The sequence below is a fragment of the Papio anubis genome, chromosome 10 (genome assembly GCF_008728515.1).
Source record: "Papio anubis isolate 15944 chromosome 10, Panubis1.0, whole genome shotgun sequence".
In the NCBI taxonomy this organism is placed as follows: domain Eukaryota; kingdom Metazoa; phylum Chordata; class Mammalia; order Primates; family Cercopithecidae; genus Papio; species Papio anubis.
The window spans coordinates 84,709,764-84,723,934 of record NC_044985.1 but is presented as its reverse complement, the minus strand read 5'-3'; the positions used below and the strand labels follow the sequence as shown (position 1 = coordinate 84,723,934).

At 39.0% G+C, this 14,171-nt stretch overlaps 2 protein-coding genes across 9 annotated transcripts in view; one reads left to right on the top strand and one right to left on the bottom strand.

Annotated features, from left to right (window-relative positions):
• Positions 1 to 14,171, top strand: part of ORC2 (origin recognition complex subunit 2) — a 60,830-nt gene that overhangs the window by 13,572 nt on the left and 33,087 nt on the right. For all 6 annotated transcript variants that reach the window (XM_021923853.2, XM_021923854.2, XM_021923856.2 and 3 more), the window contains one exon: positions 7,012 to 7,101. In XM_021923853.2, the coding sequence (XP_021779545.1) occupies positions 7,012 to 7,101 (90 nt within the window). The remainder of the gene's footprint in view (positions 1 to 7,011; positions 7,102 to 14,171) is intronic.
• NIF3L1 (NGG1 interacting factor 3 like 1) overlaps positions 11,258 to 14,171 on the bottom strand; it is a 58,221-nt gene continuing 55,307 nt past the window's right edge. For all 3 annotated transcript variants that reach the window (XR_002516225.2, XR_004176709.1, XR_002516226.2), the window contains one exon: positions 11,258 to 11,314. The gene's annotated coding sequence lies outside the window, so the exon portion shown is untranslated. The remainder of the gene's footprint in view (positions 11,315 to 14,171) is intronic.

Sequence of the window (14,171 nt, the reverse complement as noted above, 5' to 3'; positions counted from 1 at the left end):
TGGCAGAAACTCTACAAGCCAGAAGAGAGTGGGGGCCACTATTCAACATCCTTAAAGAATTTTCAACCCAGAAATTCATGTCCAGCCAAACTAAGTTTCATAAGTGAAGGAGAAATAAAATCCTTTACAGACAAGCAAATGCTGAGAGATTTTTTGTCACCACCAGGCCTGCCCTACAAGAGCTCCTGAAGGAAGCGCTAAACACGGAAAGGAACAACCGGTACCAGCCACTGCAAAAACATGCCAAAATGTAAAGACCATTGATGCTAGGAAGAAACTGCATCAACTAATGAACAAAATAACCAGCTAACAGGTTATTTTGTAATAATGACAAATAATGTCATTTGTCATCATAATGACAGGATCGAGTTTACAGATAACAATATTAACCTTAAATGTAAATGGGCTAAATGCTTCAATTAAAAGACAAAGACTGGCAAATTGGATAAAGAGTCAAGATGCATCAGTGTGCTGTATTCAGAGACCCCATCTCACGTGCAGAGACATACATAGGCTCAAAATAAAGGGATGGAGGAAGATCTACCAAGCAAATGAAAAACGAAAAAAGGCAGGGGTTGCAATCCTAGTCTCTGATAAAACAGATTTTAAACCAACAAAGATCAAAAGAGACAAAGAAGGCCATTACATAATGGTAAAGGGGTCAATTCAACAAGAAGAGCTAACCTAAATATATATGCAGCCATTACAGAAACACCCAGATTCATAAAGCAAGTCCTTAGAGACGTACAAAGAGACTTAGACTCCCATACAATAATAATGGGAGACTTTAACACCCCACTGTCAACATTAGACAGATCAACAAGACAGAAAGTTAACAAGCATATCCAGGAATTGAACTCAGCTCTGCACCAAGCGGACCTAATAGACATCTAGAGAACTCTCCACCCCAAATCAACAGAATATACATTCTTCTCAGAACCACATCGCACTTATTCCAAAATTGACCACATAGTTGGAAGTAAAGCACTCCTCAGCAAATGTACAAGAACACAAATTATAACAAACTGTCTCTCAGACCACAGTGCAATCAAACTAGAACTCAGGATTAAGAAACTCACTCAAAACCACTCAACTACATGGAAACTGAACAACCTGCTCCTGAGTGACTACTGGGTACATAACGAAATGAAGGCAGAAATAAAGATGTTCTTTGAAACCAATGAGAACAAAGACAACATACCAGCATCCCTGGGACAGATTTAAAGTAGTGTGTAGAGGGAAATTTATAGCACTAAATGCCCACAAGAGAAAGCAGGAAAGATCTAAAATTGACACCCTAACATCACAATTAAAAGAACTAGAGAAGCAGGAGCAAACACATTCAAAAGCTATCAGAAGGCAAGAAATAACTAAGATCAGAGCAGAACTGGAGGAGATAGAGACACAAAGAACCCTTCAAAAAATCGGTGAATCCAGGAGCTGGTTTTTTGAAAAGATCAACAAAATTGATAGACCGCTAGCAAGACTAATACAGAAGAAAATAGAAAAGAATCAAATAGATGCAATAAAAAATGATAAAGGGGATATCACCACCGACCCCACAGAAATATAAACTACCATCAGAGAATACTATAAACACCTCTATGTAAATAAACTAGAAAACCTAGAAGAAATGGATACATTCCTGGACACATACACTCTCCCAAGACTAAACCAGGAAGAAGTTGAATCCCTGAATAGACCAATAACAGGCCCTGAAATTGAGGCAATAATTAAGAGCCTACCAACCAAAAAAAGTCCAGGACCAGACGGATTCACAGCCGAATTCTACCAGAGGTACAAAGAGGAGCTGGTACCATTCCTTCTGAAACTATTCCAATCAATAGAAAAAGAAGGAATCCTCCCTAACTCATTTCATGAGGCCAACATCATCCTGATACCAAAGCCTGGCAGAGACACAACAAAAAAAGAGAATTTTAGACCAATATCCCTGATGAACATCGATGCAAAAATCCTCAATGAAATACTGGCACACTGAATCCAACAGCACATCAAAAAGCTTACCACCATGAGTAAGTGGGCTTCATCCCTGGGATGCAAGGCTGGTTCAATATACGCAAATCAATACACGTAATCCAGCATATAAACAGAACCAAAGACAAAAACCACATGATTATCTCAATAGATGCAGAAAAGACCTTTGACAAAATTCAACAGCCCTTCATGCTAAAAACTCTCAATAAATTCGGTATTGATGGAACGTATCTCAAAATAATAAGAGCTATTTATGACAAACCCACAGCCAATATCATACTGTATGGGCAAAACCTGGAAGCATTCCCTTTGAAAACTGGCACAAGACAGGGATGCCCTCTCTCACCACTCCTATTCAACATAGTGTTGGAAGTTCTGGCCAGGGCAATCAAGCAAGAGAAAGAAATAAAGGGTATTCAGTTAGGAAACAATGAAGTCAGATTGTCCCTGTTTGCAGATGACATGATTGTATATTTAGAAAACCCCATCGTCTCAGACCAAAATCTCCTTAAGCTGATAAGCAACTTCAGCGAAGTCTCAGCATACAAAATCAATGTGCAAAAATCACAAGCATTCCTATACACCAATAACAGACAAACAGACAGCCAAATCATGAGTGAACTCCCATTTACAATTTCTTCAAAGAAAATAAAATACCTAGGAATCCAACTTACAAGGTATGTGAAGGACCTCTTTAAGGAGAACTACAAACCACTGCTCAACGAAATAAAAGAGGACACAAACAAATGGAAGAACATTCCATGCTCATGGATAGGAAGAATCAGTATCGTGAAAATGGCCATACTGCCCAAGGTATTATAGATTCAATGCCATCCCCATCAAGCTACCAATGACTTTCTTCACAGAATTGGAAAAAACTGCTTTAAAGTTCATATGGAACCAAAAAAGAGCCCGCATTGCCAAGACAATCCTAAGCCAAAAGAACAAAGCTGGAGGCATCACGCCACCTGACTTCACACTATACTACAAGGCTACAGTAACCAAAACAGCATGGTACTGGTACCGAAACAGAGACGTAGACCAATGGAACAGAACAGAGCGCTCAGAAATAATACCACACATCTGCAACCATCTGATCTTTGACAAACCTGACAAAAACAAGAAATGGGGAAAGGATTCCCTATTTAATAAATGGTGCTGGGAAAACTAGCTAGCCTTAAGTAGAAAGCTGAAACAGGATCCCTTCATTACACCTTATACAAAAATTAATTCAAAATGGATTAGAGACTTAAATATTAGACCTAAAATCATAAAAACCCTAGAAGAAAACCTAGGCAATACCATTCAGGACATAGGCATGGGCAAGGACTTCATGTCTGAAACACCAAAAGCAATGGCATCAAAAGCCAAAATTGACAAATGGGATCTAATTAAAGAGCTTCTGCACAGCAAAAGAAACTACCATCAGAGTGAACAGGCAACCTACAGAATGGGAGAAAATTTTTGCAATCTACTCATCTGACAAAGGGCTAATATCCAGAACCTACAAAGAACTCAAACAAATTTACAAGAAAAAAACCAACCCCATCAAAAAGTGGGCAAAGAATATGAACAGACACTTCTCAAAAGAAGACATTTATGCAGCCAACAGACACATGAAAAAATGCTCATCATCACTAGCCATCAGAGAAATGCAAATCAAAACCACAATGAGATACCATCTCATACCAGTTAGAATGGTGATCATTAAAATGTCAGGAAACAACAGGTGCTGGAGAGGATGTGGAGAAAGAGGAACACTTTGACACTGTTGGTGGGACTGTAAACTAGTTCAACCATTGTGGAAGACAGTGTGGCAATTTCTCAAGGATCTAGAACTAGAAATACCATTTGACCCAGCCATCCCATTACTGGGTATATACCCAAAGGATTATAAATCATGCTGCTATAAAGACACATGTACACTTATATTTATTGAGGCACTATTCACAATAGCAAAGACTTGGAACCAACCCACATGTCCATCAATGACAGACTGGATTAAGAAAATGTGGCACATATACACCATGGAATACTATGTAACCATAAAAAAGGATGAGTTCATGTCCTTTGTAGGGACATGGATGCAGCTGGAAACCATCATTCTCAAAAACTATCACAAAAACAGAAAACCAAGCACCGCATGTTCTCACTCATAGGTGGGAACTGAACAATGAGAACACTTGGACACAGGAAGGGGAACATCACACACCGGGGCCTGTTGTGGGGTGTGGGGAGTGGGGTGGGATAACATTAGGAGATACACCTAATGTAAATGATGAGTAAATCGGTGCAGCATACCAACATGGCACATGTATACACATGTAACAAACCTGCACGTTGTGCACATGTACCCTAGAACATAAAGTATAATACATAAAAAAATAAATAATATAAATATAGTTATACATTCTGTATTCTAATTATATATTCTAGTTGTAGTTCTATAATTGTAGTAACAAGTTCTCCATAAATAGACTTGTGCATATATGAAAACTAGATATGCTATAGGAGTAGCATTGCAGATCACTGGGGTAGGGATGAACTTGGTCAGTAAATGGTGATGGGACAATTGTATATTCCCTTTTAAAAAAAAGACCCTCTACCTCCCTTTATAAACAGATTAAATACCTTGATTATTTAAACATGAAAAGCAAATTGTAAATGCTTTTAGATGAAAATAGAATGTGGTTTTGGTCTTGATTATAGAAAGTTTTCTTACAAAATATGTAATCAAAAGAAAAGATTGACAAAATCAACTAATTACCATTCATTGTTTCTCAAGAAAATGAGAAGACTACAGACTAGAACAAAATGTTGCAAAAGACATGTCTGATAAAGGACTTTTAATCCAAAATATACAAAGAGTTCTTAAAATTCAGCAATAAGAAAACAATTAAAAATAGGCAAATAGGTATTTGAACAGATACTATATGTGTATTTGCCATCTATTTTTATTCTTTATTATCAAGGAAAATAAACAGATGGCCAATAAGCATATGAAAATATGCTCAATATCATATCATTAAGGAATTGCAAATTTAAACAAAATGAGATACCACTATACACCTATTAGAATAGCCAAAATCCAAAGCACCAATACCACCAAATACTGGTTAGGATGTGGAGCAACAAGAACTCATTTATCTGTAGTTAATGCAAAATGGTACAGCCCCAGGAAAAACAGCTGTGCTGCTGCTTACAAAATTCAACATACTCTAACCATATAATTCAGCAGTTATGCTCCTTAGTATTTACCCAAATGAGTTGAAAACATGTCCACACAAAAACCTGCAGGTGGACCTTTATAGCAATTTCATTCATAATGGCCAAAACTTGGAAGCAACAAAGAGGTCGTTCAGTAGATGAATGAATGAACAAACTGGCACATCCTGAGCATGGAGTATTCAGCACTTAAATGAAAAAGCTATCAAGCTATGAACAAGACATGAAAAGACCTTAAAAGTATGTTACTAAGTGAAAGAAGCCAGTCTGAAAAGGCTACATACTGTATGATTCCAACTATATGACATTCTGGAAAATGCAAAACTATGGTGACAGTAAAAAGACTAGTGTAAAGTCTATTTTATAAGAAACCAGCACTTTCCTTCAAATGACACCATAAAAAGAGTGTAAAGACAAGCCACAGTGTAAAGAAGGTTTTTTTTCTGAGAAGATACCTGTAAAAAAATGTTCTGTGTCAGTAATGATTAAGGAAACACAAATTAAGACACCTCTTTTCATGAGATTCAGTTTATACCCATTGTTTGACAAAGATTAAGGAATTTGGATAAAACCAAGTTAGTAGGAATATAGATCACTAGGAAAGCTTAAGCAATAAGGAGGATGAGCACACATTTTGGAAAGTTTGACACTATTTTCTAATAAATTAATTAAGTATTGATAATACATCACATATTTAAATGAAAAACAACGGTTTCAAAAACGTAATGAGGAGGGCATTGTTTTATATTTTTAATTTCTGGCTTCACTGAAGGCAACTGGATTTTCTTACCTGCTTCACACATTCCATTAGTCAATATGATAACTTGTTATCACGTCATGTTGTCTCTGGCATACCTCACTGTACACTCTTGATTGAGAATCAAAAGGTAATTAATGTCTTAGTATTATTAAGAAGTAATTTTGACCTCAGGGATCCTAGCAACCCTCAGGCCACATGTTGGAAATTGCTGTGTTAGGGAGTAGGATACTAGAAATGAATGTTCACTGTGTTGTAGGTAGCAGTTGATATTTAAAGAGGAGACTGAAGAATGTCAGTTAAGTCAGCATCTGTTAAGAAAGCTTTTTTTTTTTTTTTTTTTTTTTTGTTGGAGTCTCACTTTATCGCCCAGGCTAGAGTGCAGTGGCATAATCTCTGCTCACCGCAACCTCCGCCTCCTGGGTTCAAGCAGTTCTCCTGCCTCAGCCTCCTGAGTAGCTGGGACTGCAGGCGTGTGCCCCCATGCCCAGCTGAATTTTTTGTATTTTTAGTAGAGACGGGGTTTCACCGTGTTAGCCAGGATGTTCTCGATCTCCTGACCTCATGGTCACCTGGCTCAGCCTCCCAAAGTGCTGGGATTATAGGTGTGAGCCACCGGGCCCGGCCAAGAAAGCTTCTACCATAAAACAGCTGTTTAAATCTCAACCTCAACAATTGTACTTTTCATCTTTGCTTCAGAAAATAAATATAACCAATAAAGTCCTTTTAGTCCTCCCTCCCCAGGGGCAACTGTTGTTATGAATTGAATGCATATCCCTCTAATCTGGGGTTTTGCCATGTTTTTGTATTTTTACATAGATGTCTGTGTATCTTTGAATAGCATGTTAAAACCTATAAAAACAGTTCCATAGCCTGTTTTCTTTACAGTGTATTTCTAAATATTTTATATATAAATATAGTTAAACCTTTATGCAAGGCTGTGAGGGGTACAGATCTTTAGTTTTTTGTCAAAAATTTTTTTTCTGTTAATTTTGTTCTTTTTTCCTAAATGTATGTTGCATTTTTTCTTTCAGAATCATTGAAAAATGGCTCTGCTACAGGTGGTGGAAATAAAGTTTATTCTTTTCAGAATAGAAAACACTCTGAAAAGATGGCTAAATTAGGTATGTTGCTTTTCTGATTTCTGTAACTATTATTCATCTTTCCTAAGGTAGATTTAACCACATTCCCCATGATTATCATACTACTGTATTTCCTATAGGAATGAAGACAGATTCCCTATGGTTTAGGGAATAATGAGACATTCCCTAAAAGAAGGATGTTATATTAAGCACAATTAAGTTCATTTGGTTTTTTACATGCTCAGATGTCTTCTGTTTTCAGCTAGATTATAAGCTTCTTGTAGTATGAGCACAGTCTGTTTTTCTTTAGTCCTCTCCAAAATATGTAGCTTAGTTTCTTTTTCTTTCTTTTTTTTTTTTTTTTTCAAAGGTGGAGTCTCACTCTGTTGCCCAAGCTGGAGTGCAGTGGTGCAATCTCGGCTCACTGCAACCTCCACCTCCCAGGTTCAAGTGATTCTCCTGCCTCAGCCTTCTAAGTAGCTGAGACTACAGGTGTGTGCCACCACACCTGGCTAACTTTTTTGTATTTTTTTTTTATTATACTTTATGTTCTAGGGTACATGTGCACAACGTGTAGGTTTGTTTCATATGTATACATGTGCCATGTTGGTGTGCTGCACCCATTAACTTGTTATTTACATTAGGTATATCTCCTAATGCTTTTGGTCTTTTCACATAATCCCATATTTCTTGGAGGCTTTGTTCATTTCTTTTTATTCTTTTTTCTCTAAACTTCTCTTCTCACTTCATTTCATTCATTTGATCTTCAATCACTGATACCCTTTCTTCCAGTTGATCGAGTCAATTACTGAAGCTTGTGCATTTGTCACGTAGTTCTCGTGTCATGGTTTTCATCTCTATCAGGTCGTTTGTGGACTTCTCTGCATTGGTTATTCTAGTTATCCATTTGTCAAATCTTTTTTCAAGGTTTTTAGTTTCTTTGTGCTGGGTTCATAGTTCCTCATTTAGCTCTGAGAAGTTTGATCGTCTGAAGCCTTCATCTCTCAACTTGTCAAAGTCATTCTCCGTCCAGCTTTGTTCCGTTGCTGGCAAGTAGCTGTGTTCCTTTGGAGGGGGAGAGGTGCTCTGATTTTTTGAATTTTCAGCTTTTCTGCACTGCTTTTTCCCCATCTTTGTGGTTTTATCTACCTTTGGTCTTTGATGATGGTGATGTACAGATGGGGTTTTGGTGTGGATGTCCTTTCTGTCTGTTAGTTTTCCCTCTAACAGTCAGGACCCTCAGCTGCAGGTCTGTTGGAGTTTGCTTGAGGTCCACTTCAGACCCTGTTTGCCTGGGTATCAGCAGCGGAGGCTGCAGAAGAGTGAATATTGCTGAACAGCAAGTGTTGCTGTCTGATTGTTCCTCTGGATGCTTCGTCTCAGAGGTATACCCAGCCGTGTGAGGTGTTAGGTGTCAGTCTGCCCCTAGTTGGGGGTGTCTCGCAGTTAGGCTACTTGGGGGTCAGGGACTCACTTGAGCAAGCAGTCTGTCCGTTCTCAGATCTCAGACTCCACGCAGGGAGAATCACTACTCTCTTCAAAGCTGTCAGACAGGGACATTTACATCTGCAGAGGTTTCTGCTGCTTTTTGTTTAGCTGTGCCCTGAACCCAGAGGTGGAGTCTACAGAGGCAGGAAGGCCTCCTTGAGCTGTGGTGGGCTCCACCCAGTTCGAGCTTCCAGGCCCCTTTGTTTACCTACTCAAGCCTCAGCAATGGCGGGCACCCCTCCCCCACCCTCGCTGCCACCTTGCAGTTAGATCTCAGACTGCTGCGCTAGCAATAAGGGAGGCTCTCTGGGCATGCGACCCTCAGAGCCAGGCGCAGGATACAATCTCCTGGTGTGCCATTTGCTAAGACCCTTGGTAAAGCGCAATATTAGGGTGGGAGTGACCCGATTTTCCAGGTGTTGTGTGTCACAGTTTCCCTTGGCTAGGGAAAGGAATTCCCTTCCCCTTTGTGCTTCCCGGGTGAGGCGATGTCTCGCCCTGCTTCTGCTCTCACTCATTGGGCTGCACCCACTGTCCTGTACTGACTGTTCAACACGCCCCAGTGAGATGAACCTGGTACCTCAGTTGAAAATGCAGAAATCACCTGTCTTCAGTGTCACTCACGCTGGGAGCTGAAGGCTGGAGCTGTTCCTATTTGGCCATCTTGGCACCCAATCCCAATTTTTTTGTATTTTTAGTAGAGAAGGGGTTTCACCATGTTGACCAGGTTGGTATCAAACTCCCAACCTCAAGTGATTCACCCGCCTCAACCTCCCAAAGTGCTAGGATTACAAGCATGAGCCACCATGCCCAGCCATAGCTTAGTCTCTTCACAAACTTTTTTGAAGTAACAAGTGAGAGTCACATAGAGCTATTCTGAATTAATGATTAAATAAGAGTTTTGCTGGACAATCCTAGCACTTTGGGAGGCTGAGGCAGGAAGCAGGCAGATCCCTTGAGGTCAAGAGTTTGAGACCAGCCTGGCCAACATGGTAAAACCCCATCTCTACATGGTGGTGCGTGCCTATAGTCCCAGCTATCCAGGCAGCTGAGGCAGGAGAATCACTTGAACCTGGGAGGCAGAGCTTGCAGTGAGCCGAGATTGTGCCACTGCATGCCAGCCTGGGTGACAGAGCAAGACTCCATCTCAAAAAAAAAAAAACCAAAAAAAACCCACAGAGTTTTACCCTGTATATGGAAAAATGTTGTTTATATTACAGAAAAATGCTTACATAAAATTATTAGGAATAGTCTTCTAACATTTTTCTTACTTGAGTTACCGCCTATACCAATTACACTTCAATTGCTGATTTTCAGAGAACTAAGCTATAATAAATTACATATAACCTTAAAATTAAACTGTCAATTATTTTTTAAAATTCAGGCCAGGCGTGGTAGCTCACACCTGTAATCCCAGCACTTTGGGTGGCCAAGCCAGGAGGATAGCTTGAGGTCAGTAGTTCAATACCAGCCTGGGCAACATAGCGAAACCCTGTCTCTACAGAAAATTAAAAAATTAGCCAGGCATGGTGGTGCATTCCTGTAATCCCAGCTTCTTGGGAGGCTGAAGCAGGAGGATCGCTTGAGCCTAGGGGTTCAAGGTTACGGTGAGCCACGATCACACCACTACACTCCAGCCTGGGTGACAGAGTGAAACCCTGTCTCAAAAAAACAAAAACAAACAAAAGAATCAGATGGCACTGTATTTCGATCTTGTGGTATGAGGGGGTCATCATTTTTGAAAGCAGTAAGGAAGGAAAGTAATATATGTGAAAGTACTTTGAAAATTATAAAGGTATATAAATATAAGGTTTGGAAATACCAAAAAGTCAGGAACAAGAGAATAATTATTATCCACCTGGTAAATCTAATAGTTGAAAAAGAGGGCTTACAATGTATAAGTATAAAACACCTATGGATATTTCTTCAGTGGTTTGTTTTTATTCAATCACTGTAGCCAATGACACATGTAAACATTCAGGGTCAAGTAAAAATGAAATATGTTAAATGTTGACACTGATGAGGAATATATGAGAAGTAATTATAAAACCTGTATTTCTGAATATAAGTTAATCAATTGACAAAATCAGTTTAGTTTTTCTAAAAGTTGTAACATTAAATACATTACTGATTTTGAACATAACATGGTACATACAATAATTTACATTAATTGATGTGTTTCTTAGTATATATTTATCTACATCAAGAAATTAAGTTTTTTTGGTTGGGCGCAGTGGCTCACTCCTATAATCCCAGCACTTTGGGAGGCCGAGGTAGGTGGATCACTTGAGATCGGGAGTTCAAAACCAGCCTGGCCCACATGGTGAAACTCATCTCTACTAAAAATACAAAAATGAGCTGGATGTGGTGGTGCGCACCTGTAATTCTGGCTACCTGGGAGGCTGAGGCAGGAGAATCACTTGAACCCAGAACATGAAGGTTGTTTAAATCTATAAAAATGACTGAATCCTGTATAGGAGCACTGAGAAACCAGAGAAATGCTGATGTAATTATTAGAAGAAAGATAAAATAGACACCAAGACCAAAATGAAACCCTAGAACAATGGTGCAGGACAAAAAAATACCACTGGAGAAAGAGGAGAATTATTATTGTGAAGTGAAATAGAACTCACAGGAGTAATCAAGTAGTAGTTCTCCATTTGGAGAATCAGCATGCTCATAACTTAAAGATGATAATGTGTTGTATTTGTAAGCGCTGCTTAAAACTGGAATATTGTCTTCATTCTGTGCATTTCTGTCATCACATCTGAAACAAATACACATTTTAAAGTCATGAGAAGATAATTTTATAGATATTTAGTTTTTATTATTATGACCATGAAATTTCAGGAACACAGTTTGACAGACTGATCAGACTTCTAAAATCTTTGTTTAGTTACAACCCATGTTTAGTTACGATGCTCTTTAATGAATTTCATTGACTCATTAAGTATTGTTGCTAATTGTGTTTACATCTAAATATATCAGTAAAATAGAATGCCTTAATATTTAATAAATAACATGATCTGCCAGAAAATCATGTTATTCTGAGTATAAATGATTATTTTGACCAGGTATAGTGGCTCACGCCTATAATCACAACACTTTGAGAGGACAAGGCAAGAGGATCACTTAAGCCCAGGAGTTTGAGACTAGCCTGCGCAACATAGTGAGACCTTATCTCTATAAAAAAAATTTAAAAAAAGAAAAAGATTTTCATATAATTGGGCTAACCAAGATATAGGGCTAGAAATAGACTATAGGTTAGATAGGAAGGCTTTGTAAAATACAGAGAATGTATCTAGGGTAAGAAAATAAATGTAAACAAAAGAGCAAAAGTAGAATTACCAGGTAGAGAAGAAAGTGAGGAGTTCAATCAGGCTGGAGAAGTAAATGGGAAAATTAAAAATAGTTTGAGATCCAGCAATCCCACTACTGGATATATACCCAAAGGGTATGAAATCAGTATGTCGAAGAGATATCTGCACGCCCGTGTTCATTGCAGTATTATTTCACAATACCCAGGATATGGAATCAACCTATATGTTCATCAACAGATGAGCAGATAAATATAAATGAGGTAAAAGAAAATAAGTATCTTTTTTAAAAAAAGAAGAAAATGGATTGGTTAGATAGGACCAGATAACAGACTGATCTAAAGCTATCATTAGAGACCAGTTTATTGTGTAAAAGACAATATAGATGAATTATTAGAATAATGAATATAAAGATACAAAATTTATGCCCTATTTTTTTTTTTTTACAAGCCCACAAGTAACATCATTTTTTTTTAAGGGTCTCTCTATATTGCCCAGGCTGGAATGTGTGGTGTAATCTTGGCTCGCTGCAACTTCCATGTGCTGGACTCAAGCAATCTTCCTACCTCAGCTTCCCAAGTAACTTGGACTAAAGTCACACGCCACCACACCTGGCTAATTTTTCTGTTCTTTTGTAGAGACAGGGTTTCTTCATGTTGTCCAGTCTGGTCTCGAACTCCTAGACTCAAGTGATCCACCCACCTCTGTCTTCCAAAGTGCTGGGATTATAGGCTTGAGCCACCATGTCCAGGCCTAATTTTGTATTAATAGAGTCAACAGCCATGCCATTACATTTCATTTAATATCATCGAAAACAAATATGACACAGGAGCAAGAAAAGAATGATAAAAACTGTACACACGCATTGAAAGTGTGCATGCAGATGATTAATACAGAGCAAAAGTCAGCCAGCTTTTTCTGTAAAGGGCCAGACAGTAAATATTTTCAGCTCTGTGAGCTAGACAGTCTCTGTTGTGACTACTGAACTTGGCTGTTATAGCTGAAAAGCAGCCACAAACAATACATATGGATGGTGTGGCTATGTTCCAATAAAACTGTACTTAAAACAAGTGGAAAGTCTGGGTTTGGCCCATAGACTTATAGCTTGCTGACCCCTGACGTAAAGAAACACTGTAACTTTTTGCCATTCACAGTCATAACTAAACAAAAAGTTATGTGTTAAATAGTGGTTCACCGCTGGGCGTGATGACTCATGCTTGTAATCTTAACACTTTGAGAGGCCGAGGTGGGAGGAGCACTTGAGGCCAGGAGTTTGAGACCAGCCTGAGCAACATAGGAAGACCCTGTCTCTACAAAAATTTAAAAATTAGATAGGCATGGTGGTGCACCCCTGTGGTCCCAGCTATTTGGGAGTTTGAGGTGGGAGGATGGCTTGGGCCCAGGAGGTCAAGGCTGCAGTGAGCCATGATCACACCACTGCACTCCTGGGTGACAGGTAGTTGTACTAGGCATTGTGCCTGGTGCTTATTAGACATGTTGAGTCATCCAAGAGGTGTTGGAATGTCTGCCTATCTCTGTGTACTCACAAAAATGACTATCTTGGCCGGGCATCGTGGCTCACACCTGTTATCCCAGCACTTTGTGAGGCCAAGGCAGGCGGATCATGAGGTCAGGAGTTTGCGACTAGCCTGGCCAGCATGGTGAAAACCTGTCTCTACTAAAAATACAGGAAATTAGCTGGGCATGGTGGTGCACACCTGTAATCCCAGCTACTTGGGAGGCTGAGGCTGGAGAATTGCTTGAATCTGGGAGGCAGAGGTTGCAGTGAGCTGAGATCGCACCACTGTACTCCAGCCTGGGCAACAGAGCAAGACTCTATCTCAAAGAAAAAAAAAAAAAAAGACTATCTTGTTCTTATTCCTCTTCAATTCTTTCTTTTTCTTCTTTTCTCCCTGACTCCTTTGTAGTTTTATAGTTATTTAAAATCAGGTGGAGCATTTTTATGTTTCAGTATAAAACCAGAATGATCTCAGCTAAGTTGCTTTTGTTGCTTCTTTTCATATGAAGTTTTTTCCCTATCCTGTGAATCAGCCTTTAATCCAAAAATGACATAAAGAGAAGAGCAAGGACTGAGCCTTAAGTATGCCTAGAATGTTGAGGAGGCTGAGGACAGTGAAGAAGAGATGGACTAACCGCCACCGGTAGCTTGGGAACCAGGATAATGTCCTAAGACTCAAATGGAGGAATAATACCAAGGGAGATTTAAAAAAAAAAAAAAGCAAAACAACAACAACAACAAAACCTAGTGAATCATATAGAATGCCAAAGAGATTAAGAAAAAAGAAG